The following is a 15,356-nucleotide window of genomic DNA, read 5'->3' as shown; positions in this document are numbered from 1 at the left end:
CACTCTGCTCCATACTTTGTTGGTATTGTTTTAATTAAGGTCTTGAAGGTCTTTACATATCATTATATAAGTTTGTTTTGTTCTGTTTTAGAGATTAGAATCCTTCCGCTACCAATGTTCTGGGTTTCCTGGGTCTGGCGTCCAGCACAGGATTCAACAAATGAAGATAGACGCTAGGGAAAGCGGGAGAGAAGAGAGGAGTCAGAAAGGAAGTAAGGTGATAAAAAAGATAAGAAAAAGGATGAAAGGAAGGAGGGGCAAGGAGGAGGGAGAGAGGGTAGGAATCTAGGCAGGAAAGAAAGAGAGGCAGACAGAAAAACGGGAATTTCAGAGCGGTGGACCCCGCCCTGGCCCCACCCACGAACCGGACTCCGCCCCCGAGCCGACTCCGCCCCCAGGCCTCAGGTTGCAGTGCCACCTCCAGCCGCCAGGGGCCGCCACGCCCAGCCGACCACTCTCTGCGCGCGCGGCAGGCCCTCTCTCCCGCTTCCGCGCCGGCCACTCGCCAACCTGCCGCCGCTCTCCGGCTCCGGCTGGGTCTCGCGCGCTTGGGCGCGGCTGGGTCTATTCGTGAGGGGCCTCGCGCCGCTCGGCGCACGCCGTCCCCCTGCCTCGCGGCGCGGGGTCTCGCGGGCCCCGCTCCCGCCCTCCGCTCGCCTGGCCCGGACCGGAAGCGGCGCCGCACGGCCTGGGCCTGGCGCGGGGGGCGGGCACCGGGGCCCGATCGGACATGGGCAAGAAGCACAAAAAGCATAAGTCGGACAAACACCTCTACGAGGGTGAGGAGTGGGCCACGGTGGGGGGCGGCGAGCCTATGGCCGCTTGGTGGAGTTTTCGTGCCTTCGAGACAACTCTCCAGCTTCCGAGGCGGGCCGGGGGTCGCACCTCCGGCGGGCAGGCCTGGACCCGCAAAGGGGGCGCGGCCCGCCTGAGCCGCGCCAGACCCCCCAGGCGGGGGCGGCGTTCGAACCCGGGACGTCCGGCCTGGGCGGGACTCCGGTTGGGAGGTGTGAGGCGGTCCCGAGAGGCCCGGGAGCGTTCGGGGCGTCCACTTGGCGAGTGTCCGTCATTCAACAGGTGCGCCGAGGGGCGCCCACTGCGAGCCATTGGCCGCCTCAGACTGACTATCCCTACCCAGTTTTACTCTGCGTTTTGGATACTGCCCGGCGAGGCTTTCCTTTAATCGAGATCCTTTCCTTTCGTTTAAGAGTATGTAGAGAAGCCCCTGAAGCTGGTCCTCAAAGTGGGAGGGAACGAAGTTACCGAGCTCTCCACGGGCAGTTCTGGGCACGACTCCAGCCTCTTTGAAGACAAAAACGATCATGACAAACACAAAGAGAGAAAGCGGAAAAAGAGAAAGAAAGGAGAGAAGCAGATTCCAGGGGAAGAAAAGGGGAGAAAACGGAGACGTGTAAAGGTAAAGGGTCGTTGCGTTGCTTCAGCTTTGAAGGTGGTACCACTTTCTGAGCGTTGCCGCCTCCCCCTGCCAACCTCACTTTATTTTGTGTCCAATGAGATGCTGAAACGCCCATAAAATCGGGCTGACTTTGAGGAAGAGCAGGGCAGAATAGAAACATCAGTCATCTATGAGTTTCAACAGCTCTTTAATTATGTTCTTAGTTGTACTCACACATCAGGTGAGTGAACAGCGAAGTCCTCATTTTCAGGAGCTGCTTCAAAGAGTGGTTTTTCCATCTAGGAAAGGTAAAAGTCATGCCCTAGCAAAGCTCAGTTTTTGATGTTTTGGGGAAACAGTCATTTCAAAAGTAACTGTTGTCACAGAGCACCGGATTTGAGCCCCCTGCATCATACAGCAAATTCCCACTGGCTGTCTAGTTTTACATATGGTAATGTAAATGTTTCAGTGCTGCTCTGTTAATTCGCACCACCCTTTTCTTCCCCCCTCTGGGAGCTGGGAGGGAGGTTCAAGAGGGAATATAGGTATACCTATGGCTGATTGATGTTGATACATGGCAGAAACCAATAGAATGTTGTAGTTAACTTCCAACTAATTTGTAGTTAACCTCCAATTAAAAATAAATTTAAATGTTTTTAAAAAGTAAATGGGATTTATTGGGATTCAGATTTTCTTCTGAAATACTGTAATGCCAAATACATAATGAATGACTTTCATCTTTTAAGACAAAGTCTGAGTCTGTTGAAGTGATAATTTGATCAGAAACCTTCAAGGGATATGACAGCAGTAATAAAAATAAGCATTTTCTTAACCACTTGCAGATACTAGAAAGGAAAAAAGAAAGTGGTTGCCATCCCTGTTTGTCATCTGGGTGAAATAGTAATAATAAACTTTCCTTCCAAGGATGATCACATATGTACCTGGAATTGTCCTAGACTGCTTCTGCACTTCCCAAATTTAACCTGTCACCAAGTAACTTATTGAATCATTTACTGGAACTTGAAGCTAAATCTCTGTAGGCTTATTTTATAATTTTTTTATATTTATATATACAACAGAAATGTTCTAGACCATGTGATTAAACACATTGTTAAGTCCCTAAATCGTAGTCTCTTTTTGGAATTTCCTATTTATGTCTTTCTGCCCCAGTGTTTATTGCCTTTGTCTAGGCTGTGACTAAACATAGAACTGTCAAATGTTTTTTCCCCTAAATTGTAAAAGCCATGATTTTTTTAATTCAAGTGATACAGAAGTGAACAAGAAGGAGGAGAGAAAAAGTTTTCCTCACTCAAGTATCTCATTTAGTCTTTCTCTCCAGAAGTAACCAGTTTTGTTGTGGGGGGATTGTTTTTTAATTATTTATTATTACAGGATAAAGTAATTTATGAGCATAGTTTTAAAAAGTCAAGAGTACTATTAATACATTTAAACATAAAAGTAAACTCCTGTTGCATCCTTCCCAAACTTTTTAGTTTTTTCTTTGGATATTGATGTCCATTTCTAAATGTTGGTTTATGTTGCCGTTTACTGATTTTATTTGTACATCTTTTATTGGCATCATGTTACTGAAGATGAGAATTTAAATTAATGTCCTTATATAGCTCCATGCCTCCAGTTTCCCTTCCTGCATTCTCCCACTGTAGATACATCTCAGTTCTTAGTAAATTCAATATTCAGTGTTCATTTCTAATTATCGTTTAGTGGAGAAAAATGTAATATACATATACAGGTCTGATATTGACCAGTTGGCTAATTGCTTTCATTTGTTTGGTGGTTGTGTACTCATTCTTCAAGCTCTTAACAGATTTGTAAAAGCCACCTGGTTTCTTCTGTTTTTCACATGGGCAAACCCGTCCCTTTTTTTTTTTTTGGAAACATCTGTCTTGCATCCGTTCATCTCTGTCTCTACCTGCTCTAACCTGGATTAGTTGATTGGACCTGCTCTGCCTGCTTTTGGATCCCATATCTTTCTCTTGATTTACTCCTTTGTTGTGGTGAAGTCTTAACTCTACAGACCCCCTAAGAAAGCATTCATAGGAGGTAGATTTTTGTAAGTTCTTATGTGTTTGAAAAATTTTATTGTACTCTCATATACTCTCCTCATAGAGATTAATGGTTTGACTCAGCATGGAACTCCAAATTGGAAGTTATTTCCTCCCAGAATTTTGAAAGCATTGCTTGTTGTTTTCTAGCTCCCAGATTTGCTGCTGAGAAGTCTGTTTCCTTCTGATTTTTAGTTCTTTGAACATGGCTGGTATGTGCTCTCTCAAAACGTTTAGAATCTTTCCATTATCTTCAGTGCTCTGTTGCTTTCAGTTCCGAGATGTTTGCTTGAAGTATTTCTATGATAATTTCCTTTCCTCCATTCTCTCTTCTCTCTTTCCAGAGTCCCTGCTATTAGATGTTGGACTCCTCGACTGGTTCTCTAATTTTCTTGTGTTTTTTTTTTCTCCTCTGTTTTTTTTCATTCTTCCTTCAAAGACAGTTCCTGAACTTTGTCTTCTGGCTCTAGTCTTGAATTTTATTTCAGATCTTGTATTTTGAATTTCCAAGAACTTTTTTATATTTTCTAACCGTCCTTGTTTTAATAGCATCCTGTTCTTTTTACATGGGGTATCTTTTATTTCTCTGAGATACAAATTGATGGGGGTTTTTTGGTATTTTTCTTTTAAGTTTTCTTTTTCTTCTTGCATTGTCTCTATTTTCCCTTCAAGTTCTTCAGTTTGTTTATTCCACCTCTTCCTTTAGCGTCAGAAGCATCATTTGGTTATCTGTTAGGCCTTTGTAATCTATTTTTTATTTAAATGTGAAGCACAGAAAGGCAGATTACATGCTTTGTGCCTAGACAGAGTTTGTCAGCTGATGGACTTCACTGTGGGCATCACTAACAGGGACCTGATCGCTTCGATCAGGAACCATCAAAGTTTTACCCTTTCCCAGGTTTCTGGGCTTAGAACTTTTCTCACAGGTGTCTCCTTCCTTGCCGGCAGGAGGTATCTTGTTTGCTCTCATCTGGAGACTCCTCCACTTGCCTTTCGTCTCCCGAATGTGTTGCCATCTTTTATCCACTGTGGTCTCCTCTACTCTTTCCTCCCACCACCATCTCATTTAACTGGAAGTTGAGGTAACTCCTTTTAACCACTTCTGGTTTTAGTTCTGGCAGTTAGTCTACTGTTATGCCAGCTAATATAGTTTTCATTTCTTGTTTTATCAGTTATCTCATCTTTTTATTAAATACACTGAATTTGACTATATTGCTGTACCATATTTTATTTTATATAACTTAAATGTTACAGGTAATGGTGCAGTGAACCTCACTGGTCACATCTCTTTGTATCCTTTTATAAGGATATCTTCAAGATAGGTTCCTGCAGGTCTCTCCCTCTGCCCTGTCTGGACTGTGGCTTTGAGTGTCATTAGCCACCTATATCTTTTTATTTCATTGCAAACTAAGATGCTTTTGCATCCACCATTTCATTTGGACATAATACCCTACAGAGTAGGGCAAGTAGGTTAGTGATTTCCACTGTGAAAGTGAAAAGTGAAAGTCGCTCAGTCATGTCTGATTCTTTGTGACCCCATGGACTATTCAGTCCATGGAATTCTCCAGGCCAGAATACTGGAGTGGGTAGCCTTTCCTTCTCCAGAGGGTCTTTCCAACCCAGGGATCGAACCCAGGTCTCCCACATTGCAGGCAGATTATTTACCAGCTGAGACACAAAGGAAGCCCAAGAATACTGGAGTGGGTAGCCTATCCCTTCTCCAGGGAATCTTCCCAACCCAGGAATCGAACCAGGGTCTCTTGCATTGCAGACAGATTCTTTATCAACTGAGCTATGAGGGAAGCACTGTATAAAAGGTAAAGTGAAAACTAAAAGAAGTGAAGTGAATTTGCCCAGGTTCCACTCTCCCAGGACTCAGGGGGAACCATGAGACATTTCTGGGGTGTCATTGATTCTGTAGAGGTCTTTTGGGTTATCCTTTTTTTCAAACTGACTGGGGAGGAGGGTGGGACACTTCAGAAGAACACCTCTTTCCAGGCTGTGCTCTGGATCTCCAGGGAGGTTTAGTAACAGCAGCTGCCCCTGGTCTTTTCTTGGGGAAGGTCAGCTTTGTGACACCTGTGGGCCTGAAAGGGGCTAGAGTATATGTGGTTCTGAGGAACTGGTGACTCTCCTGTCAGTTCCACATAGCAGGAAGGAGGAAGGGCAGAAGAAAAGAATAAAACATGAGAGGTAAGAAAGCCTTCCTCCATAAACAATACAAAGAAATAGAGGAATACACTAGAATGAGAAAGACTAGAGATCTCTTCAAGAAAACTATAGATACTAAGGGAACAATTCATGCAGAGATGGGCACAATAAAGGGTAGGAACAGTATGGACGTAACAGAAGCAGAAGATACTAAGAAAAGGTGGCAAGAATACACAGAAGAACTGTACAAAAAAGATGTTAATGACCCAGATAATCACGATGACGTGATCACTCACCTAGAGCCAGAATACTTGGAGTGCAAAGTCACATGGGCCTTAGGAAGCATCACTACGAACAAAGCTAGTGGAAGTGATGGAATTCCAGCCGAGCTATTTTCAAATCCTAGAAGATGATGCTGTTAAAGTGCTACACTTAATATACCAGCAGATTTGAAAAACTCTGTGGTGGCCACGGGACTGGAAAAGGTCAGTTTTCATTCCAATCCTAAAGAAGGGCAGTGCCAAAGAATGTTCAAACTACTACACAGTTGCCCTCATTTCACATGCTAGCAAAGTTGTGCTCAAAATTCTCCAACCTAGGCTTCAACAGTACGTGACCAAGAACTTCCAGATGTTCAAGCTGGATTTAGAAACAGCAGAGGAACCAGAGATCAAATTGCCAGCATCCTTTGGATCATAGAAAAAGCAAGATATTCTAGAAGAACATGTGCTTCATTGACTACGCTAAAACCTTTGAGTGGATCACAACAAACTGGAAAATTTTTCAAGATATGGGAATTCTAGATCACCTTACCTGCCTCCTGTGAAACCTGTATACATGTCAAGAAGCAGCAATTAGAACCACACATGGAACAGTGGACTGGTTCCAAATTGGGAAAGGAGTACATCAAGGCTGTATATCATCACCCTGCTTATTTAACTTATATTCAGAGTACATCATGTGAAATGCCAGACTGGATGAAGCACAAGCTGGAATCAAGATTGCTGGGAGAAATAGCAATAACCTCATATGTGAAGTTGATACCACCCTTATGGCAGAAAGAGAAGAGGAACTAAAGAGCCTCTTGATGAAGGCGAAAGAGGAGAGGGAAAAAGTTGGCTTAAAACTCAACATTCAAAAAACTGAGATCATGGCATCTGGTCCCATCACTTCATGGCAAATAGATGAGGAAATAATGGAAACAGTGAGAGACTTTATTTTCTTGGGCTCCAAATTCACTGCAGATGGTGACTGAAGCCATGAAATTAAAGGATACTTGCTCCTTGGAAGAAAAGCTGTGACAGCATATTAAAAAGCAGAAACATTACTTTGCCAACAAAGGTCCATCTAGTCAAAAGCTATGGTTTTCCAATAGTAATGTATGCATGTGAGAGTTGGACCATAAAGAAGGCTGAGTGCTGAAGAATTGATGCTTTTGAACTGTGGTGTTGGAGAAGACTCTGGAGAGTCCATTGGACTGCAAGGAGATCCAACCAGTCAATCCTAAAGGAAATCAATCCTGAATATTTATTAGAAGGACTGATGCTAAAGCTGAAGCTCCAGTATTTTGGCCACCTGATGTGTAGAGTCAACTCATTAGAAAAGACGCTGGTGCTGGGAAAGACTGAGGGCAGGAGGAGAAGAGGAGACAGAGGACGAGATGGTTGGATGGCATCACCAACTCAATGGGCATGAGTTTGAGCAAACTCAGGAGATGGTGAAGGACAGGGAACCCTGGTGTGCTGCAGTCACGAAGAGTCAGACACAAATGAGTGACGGAACAACAGAAGCAACCAGCACACACAGGCCATTATTCACAATGCTAGAGTTAAGTAAAACTTATTTTTTTATTGATGTAACAGTTCATAACATATCAGTTTCATGGGTCCAGCGTTATGTTTTGTTTTTTGTGTACACTGTAGCATGCTCACCGCCGAAGTTTAGTTTCCATCCATTACAATACAGTTGATTCATTTTATCCCTTTCACCCTCCTTCATATTCCCCTCTTGTAACCACTGCTCTATGCTTTCTGTCTATGTGTTTGGGTTGTTTGGTTTGGTTTGGTTTGTTCATTTATTTTGTTTTCTTTTTTGTTTTTTATGTTCTACATATGAGTGAAATCATAACAGTATTTGGCTTTCTCTGTCAGACTTATTTCACTTTAGCATAATGCCCTCAATGTCTATCGATGTTGATGCAAATGGCAAGATTTCAACTTTTTTTATGCCTGAGTAATATTTCATTTCAATGTGGCCTTTTCTTTCCACTCATCCATTGATAAGCACTCAGTTTGTTTCCATATTTTAGCTATTATAAATAATGCTGCAGTGAACATAGGCTTACATACACCTTTTTGAATTAATGTAAATAAAACTTCTTGAGAATTTAAACTTATTCCTATACAGTAAATTCCTGTTTTATTAAGGTACTGTGCTGGGTCCCAGGAGACATACATATTCATAAAAACTGACTTTTGAGTGTTTATGCTCAGCATTGTTCTGAGTTCTTTACTGTTTTAATACTTCATAGCTTTATGGGGTAGGTACTGTTAGTATCTCACTTTGTTGCTGAGTTAACTGTAAAGTAGCTTTATTGCTCAGGAGGAGAAATGAATGACGGTAATTGTTGAAGAAAGTGAAAATTCTGTCAAAACACAATTCATTGACTTCTTTTGTGTGAATCTGCCACACCCAGGATCTCAGGGCTGCTATAGCTTATTCCAGTCAGCAGAAAATCCTCCCCACTTTACCCTGCTTGGCTGTTCTATCCTAAGGTGATAACTCAGTCACACAGGATCTTCCAAGAGAAAAGGAGGACTCTTGACTAAGGACATAAGAGCAGTATTGGTCCTCTGATAGGATTTTTTGTTTGTTTATTCAGCAAATATCTGCCCAAAAAACTGTTATACTGTATAATACTAGACTCAAATAATAAAGATAAAATACAAATCCTACTCTATAGGACCTCAGAGTTAGGCTGGGGAATCAGACACAAAAAGATAAACTTCATGGCCTGGTAAATTCTAACAGAGGTGTGATTGAAGTGTTCTGGGAGTACAGAGGATGGTGTTCGTCATTCTGCCTTGGGGACTACGGGAAGCATCTAAAGAGTTAAACTGTGGGACAGATGCTGTTTTCAGCGTAGGGCCAAAGATGAAGTGTAGCTTCAAAGTAATAAAAGTGATTTTTTCAGTTGAAATAAAAAGGCACCTGTTACAGCAAAGTTCTGAAATTGTTTTGCAATTTGCACTGAAAGCAGTATTTGGATATAGGTTTCCCTGGTGGATCAGACAGTAAGGAATCTGTCTTCATTGCAAGAGACCCAGGTTTGATCCCTGGGTCAGGAAGATCCCCTGGAGAAGGATTGGCTGCCTACTCCAGTATTCTTGTCTGGAGAATTCCATGGACAGAGGAGCCTGGAGGGCTGTAGTTCACGGGGTCAAAAAGAATCGGACACGGCTGAGCAACTAACATCAATACCTATGTATGTTGTTGTTGTTGTGAAAGTCTCAGTCGTGTATGACTCTTTGTGACCCCATGGACTGTTAACTTGCCAGGCTCCCCAGTCCATGGACGTCTCCAGGCAGTAATACTGGAGTGGGTTGCCATTCTCTTCTCCAGGGAATCTTCCTGACCCAGGGATTGAACCTGAGTCTCCTGCATTGCAGGCAGATTCTTTATCATCTGAACCACGAAGAAAGCCCAGATATCTAGACATCTTCTGAAAAGTGACCAATCTGAAGGATAATACCTAGAACTTCAGCTGGTAATTTTCATGCTTTCTTGTTCCTTCTTCATGCTATCTCTTATGGTTGATTAATTCTACAAATATGTGTTAGGCATTATTGAGGTTGGGGGTGGAGAGCTGAATAACACTTGAACCCCTCCCTCCCACCAGGAACTCCAGTGAAACAGGCAAGTGTGTCTATCTGTAATACAGTGCAATGAGCTAGTATTAATAATATGAGCGAAGATTTACTTCAGAAGTGTTACAAATTAATAAAATAACTTAACATTGAGTCATGGATAAATAGGAATCCAGTTTGATATAAGTGCAGTGTGTTTGTAGTTACAGAAATAGCTGCTGTTTCTCTCTTCTGCCTCAGACCTTCATACACACAGAATATTTACTCTTCCACCTCCACCCTGACTTCCACCCCCAACCTGGCTAAATTCTCTCCTTCAGATCTTAGCTCAAATGCTTCTTCCTCATAGAAGTTTTCCCACACTTCTCCAGTTCTAAATTAGACTCATCCAGCAGTTACTCTCTCCTTGAAATCTGTTTGCATTTTTTTTTACCAGGTTTTTTAATGTCTGCCTCATTTTACACTGTCGGCTTCCTAAGGGCAGGGCTGTGTGTGTTTATCCACCAGTGTGTGTCCGCAGAATACGCCATTTATTTATTGAATGCATGAATGAATATTTACCATGTGTGGGCACTGTGCTAAAATTTGACATACACTTATTTAATCCTTAACAAGCTTCTAAGGTATATATTGTATATATTATTGTGTCTATTTTTAACAACGAGGAAATTAGGCCCCTGCTCCACCTTATGTAGTTACTCCATGACCTCATAGCTAATAAGTGGCAAAGCCAGAATTTGAACCCATTTTATAAACTGTAATTATAAACCCTCCTACCTGAAGTTAAATGGCTTTATATTTTTGTTTAGTTTTCTCTGTGTAATTAGCAAAATACACTGTATCAACCAGAACTGTATTAACTTCTGGTTTTACGTATCTTACTTTCAGTAAGTGACGTTAACAATTGGATTCTGTAGTATTTTGGAATCATGAAAAAGAAAATTGGAAGGTAGGAATCATCAGAGTGTTAGCTGGAGAAAGAAGTGTAGAGATCAAAGCCTCTTGTTTTATAGGTGAGACCGAGACTGAAGCAGTAGAAGAACTTATTCAAGTTTACGTTCTAGTAAATGAGAAGCTAGATCTCCTAACTTCTAATAACATGTTACAATATCTCCTTTCACTTTAGGGTAGTTTCCAAGTATATGTTATTTATATTCTTTTTCTCTTTTGGACTCTAGCCCAGAAGGCTATATTCTCTTGCCATACCAAATAGTAAAGTGCTTACTGTAGACCAGGCTAACTAGATGAAGTTACCAGATAGGGGTAGTTCAGAAACATAATACCTTCCTTTGGTACTTTTTCAACTTTTCTATTTCATGGTCATTTCACCATCTCGTAAACTCTGTAAGATAAATAAAAATCAACAGTTGAATCTCTATCTTACAGCTGATAAAGAGGCCTAGTGAAAGTCAATGAGTGCCTAAGAAGGTCAAAGTGTGTTAAAGATGAAGCTAGAGCAAGAACTTGAGCCTCTAGACCATGTGTCAGCAAACTAGAGCCAACAGCACTTGATTTTGTAAATTAAGTTCATTAGAGCACAGCCACACCCATTGTGTTGTCTGTGGCTGCTTGCTTGCTACACTGGCAAAGGTTGATATATTAATAGTTGTCACTGACATTATGGACCACAAAGCCTAAATTATATGTTACCTGGCTGTTCACCAAGAAAGTTTGCCAATCCCTACTCTAGACTTTTTGCACTATGGCCTTAGTTCTTTCCATCTAGGAGAGTGCTTAATTGCCTTTCAATCTGTCCATTTTCCACTGTTGACATTTAACAGGACGAGATCTTGTCTCTGAGGTCTTTTTCCATTGAACAGATGTTCAAAACCTGCCAACCTACAAAAGATTAATGCCAGCTTTTCTGGGGAAAAAGATACAAAACTTCCCTAAGTCAAAAATTACTGCTCCAGAATATGTCATAGGGCCATAAAAAAAGACACTAGTCAACTTAATGGAAACTGACTTCAAGTGAACAGTAAGTATAGTTTATAACATTGTTCTCTGGAGCTTCAGCCAGTCATATTTTCTGTATTAGATGCTTTGGACTATAGAATGTGAAGCTCTGTATCACTGATGGTCCAAGTGTGATCCCTACATGGGCAACAGCCACATAGCCTAGAAACTTGTTAGTAATGCAGATTCGCAGACTACACTAGACCCACTGGATCAGTAATTCTGGGGACAGTGCCTAATCACTAGTGTTCTAACAAGACTTTTAAATGATTCTGATGCATGCTGATGCTTGAGAACCTTCATGAGACCTCAGAATTTGCATTTCTAGTAATTTCCCAGATAGTGCCAATGTTGCTAGTCTGGGAACCAACACTTTGAGAACCAACACTTTGAGAACCAACACTCTGGATACTAGAATAAGAAATTAGGATGTAGACCAAGAAAATAAGATCCTATTGAGAATCTTGATTCTCAGGAGTGTAAAATAGATAGTTTGGGGCAATTTTACTCTAAAATTGAATTTTTAAGATGCAAAAAACAGGATTTTTTTTTTTAAACTATTACCTAGATGCCAACCATTCAGCTTTAGCAAAACATAACATTTTGCTTTTTGCTTGGTTTTATGTTTTTTTAAAGATATCAGAGTACAGACACCAATGAAGCTTTCTGTGTTTCTCCCAGAATCCATTCCTCTTCCTCATTCCCTAGAGAGAACTATGAATTTGGTGTCTATCACATGTAAACTTGTTTAATAATTTTACTACTTCTGTGTATATTTGTAAAGTACACTTTATATATTTTCAAAACTTACATAGCTGATCTTGTAACAATTCTCAACTTTTTCCTCTAGAAATTGTTTCTAAACATAATACATGCTGATACAGTGTAACTTTAGCCTATTAATTTTACCTGCTATGTAAATACACCATATTTTATTAATCTATTTCCTTTTAGTAGCATTTTCCTTTTCGTAAGTTCCTAATTTTTTACTATTTCACAGAGTGCTGAGGTAAATAGTCTTGTGCATGTCTTCATGTACCGTTGTGAAAGGAAGTTTGTCTAGGGTATATGCCTAGGATTCTCAGAATCACTGAGAAGTAGGGTAAAAGGTTGTTGTGGGTTTCCCTGGTGGGTCATTGGTAAAGAATCCGCCTGCCAGTACAGGAAACACAGGTTCAATCCCAGGCTCGGGAAGATCCCCTGGAAAAGGAAATGGCAACCCACTCCAGTATTCTTGCCTGGGAAATCCCCATGGACAGAGGAGCCTGGTGGGCTGCAGTCCATGGGGTCACACAGAGTCAGACACGACTAAAGCGATTTAGCACACACACATGCACTGCAAGGTATGAGAGCCCTATTTCTCCACATTTTTTTCAAAATGACATTTTCAGACATTTTAATTTTTACCACTCATAGAGATGTGAAATACCTTCCAGTTTTTAAATTCATAATTCCCAGAGTTCCAGGGATCTTGAAGCTAGTTTTCCTGTTTCTTGACATTTCTAGGTGTTTTTTCTGCGGCTTACCTGTGATTTCCTTTATCCATTTTCTGTTGGGTTATTTGCCTTTTTAGATGAATTTGTAGATGTGCTTTATGTAATCTTTGCTAATATTTTGATTTATTTGTGTTTCTCAGTCAGTGGCTAGTCTTTTAGTTTCATAGATAAGAAAATCTTTCCCTATTCTTAAGTCATAAAGATTCTTTTGCTTTATGTCAAGCTTTAAAATTAATTCTTTAATATATCTAAAATTTACTTTTGCATGTGGTATAAGGTAGAGCTCTAATCTCATATAGATAACCAGTTGTCCCAGCACTGCCCTTTTGTCATTGATTTATCATGCCACTCTGATCTATCACGACTTTTCTATGTGCACAAGTCTGTCTCTGGTGCTCCTCTGTTTCATAGGTCTGTTTGTCCCTGTGTCAGACCCACATTGTCTTGTCACTTTATACAAACTGATAGCACACATTTTATTGTGATTTTTTTCAAAACTGTTCTGACTGTACTGATGATTCACTCTTCAAGATAAATTATATGACTGACTTGTCAAATTTCATGGAAAATCCTGTCTTACAATTTTGATAGGCTTTGCATTTTATTTATAGATTACTTTGGAGCAAACTGACTATCTTTCAGTTCATGAACATGGTATATCTCCTTTATTCAGGTCTTTCACAATGGCCTTTCAATAATGTTTCATAATTTTTCCTAAAAGGTAACTGGTCATCTTTTATTAGATTTACTCCTGGTGTATTATTTTGCTTTTATGAATAGTATTATTTTTTTAATTAGTTAATTCTTGCATATAGAAGCACTCCCCCCCCCCCCATTTATGAACGTGGTATTCTCTTATTTCCCAGTAGATGGCAGTAAAATAACGTAACATAAAATAACAATAAGATTTCATTATTAATAAGCTTCGGTGTCATCTTACTTTTTTCCACTGAAATTAAATGATTTATTTTAAAGGAATCAATTCTGAAGTATTTCTAAATTATCTCTTTTTGTTCCATTTAGGAGGATAAAAGAAAGCGAGATCGTGACCATGTGGATATTGAGGTAGAAAAAGACCTACAGTGTCAGGCCCCTGTAGGATTAGACTTGCCTCCTGAGAAGCCTCTTGCAAGCTCTTTAGCCAAACAAGAAGGTTCGAATAACTCTGAATTAACTGTCCTGAATGAGGAAGCTTAAATTATTTTAAGGATGTTAGCCAGGGAAAGTTAAAAATTTAAAAGCTGTTAAGTTAAAATTTGTTTACATTTTCTTATATTACTGCTTAAGAACTTTAAGTTAATTTCTGTTTCAAACTTGTTGTTCTCTTACTTCAGCATATTTGAAAAATAAATGGAATTTCTGTATGAGATAATTTAATGATGGGTATGAGATAAGTCATTTATAGAAAATAAGCTAAACAATACAGAAACTTCTCTTTTAAAACACTCTTTCTTCTTTGCTTTAGAAGTAGAACAGACACCTCTTCAAGAAGCTTTGAATCAACTGATGAGACAACTGCAGAGGTGAAATTTTTTTTCCCAGCATTTTTATAACATGGAAATTGAAATGGGAAATAGAGGATCCAAACCACTTCTTTTTATTATTATTATTTCAAATCACATTCTGTGGCCTGTATCCAAATGTACTTGATTTTAAAGTGGATAATAAATATTTTGCCTGGCAGTAGAAGTACTCCAAGAGGCTGACTTTTAGATGTTCTCATTTGGTTTGTTTTAACTGGCAGCTTGAAGAGTGTTACATAATCCTCTTAATGGCAGATTTTTCCTTAATCTAAAGTAACTTCTGATGTTAAAGCTTTAAACCGGGATTAAACAATACAGGTATTTCCATTTGTTAATAGATCAAAACGCCTTCTATATGTCTGTGCTGCTTATCACCGCTGTGAGTGTTCACTAATTACCAAGTCTGGGAGAAGAAACAAAAACCATAAATAAGATTTGTAACCCTCTCTTAAATGCAGAAATTTGTTCTAAAAATTATAGTATCTTGATAAAACCAATGTGAAGTTCTTAAAAGAGAAAAGAATAACTTGATCCTTATTAAAATATTTATTTTGATACCTCAGTTCACTCAATTTAAAGTTTTAGCCCAAAGACATCTACATTGTTAGCAGGGGATTCATGGATATAGGGCATGCGTTCATATAGTGAGATTTCTTCTGACTGTGTTGGACTTATATGTCAACCCCAGAACTTACCATAAATATTTTTAAAAATAAAGCTATCTGTATTCAGCATCTATTCAGTTTTGCAGTGAAAATCAGAAATCAGTGACCTGTCTTCCTTTTTGGTGTTAAAGAACAGTTGAAAAATTTACATCTCAAGTCTTTACACTTGAATAAATCATTCATTGCTTGTCCCAAAGGAGTGAACAGATAAGCATTGAGCATCCCAACTCAATTAGAATT

General features: G+C 39.9%; 1 protein-coding gene across 2 annotated transcripts in view; it reads left to right on the top strand.

Moving 5' to 3' along the window:
* Positions 1-476: 476 nt before the first annotated feature.
* Positions 477-15,356, top strand: part of BRD7 (bromodomain containing 7) — a 39,478-nt gene continuing 24,598 nt past the window's right edge. For both annotated transcript variants that reach the window (XM_065925304.1, XM_065925303.1), the window contains exons 1-4: positions 477-779; positions 1,209-1,417; positions 13,952-14,081; positions 14,394-14,451. In XM_065925304.1, coding sequence (XP_065781376.1) covers positions 731-779; positions 1,209-1,417; positions 13,952-14,081; positions 14,394-14,451 — 446 coding nt within the window. In that variant the 5' untranslated portion in view covers positions 477-730. The remainder of the gene's footprint in view (positions 780-1,208; positions 1,418-13,951; positions 14,082-14,393; positions 14,452-15,356) is intronic.

This window comes from Muntiacus reevesi, chromosome 2 (assembly GCF_963930625.1).
Source record: "Muntiacus reevesi chromosome 2, mMunRee1.1, whole genome shotgun sequence".
NCBI lineage: Eukaryota > Metazoa > Chordata > Mammalia > Artiodactyla > Cervidae > Muntiacus > Muntiacus reevesi.
The sequence above is the reverse complement of the archived record's forward strand: the minus strand, read 5'-3'. Positions and strand labels throughout refer to the sequence as shown.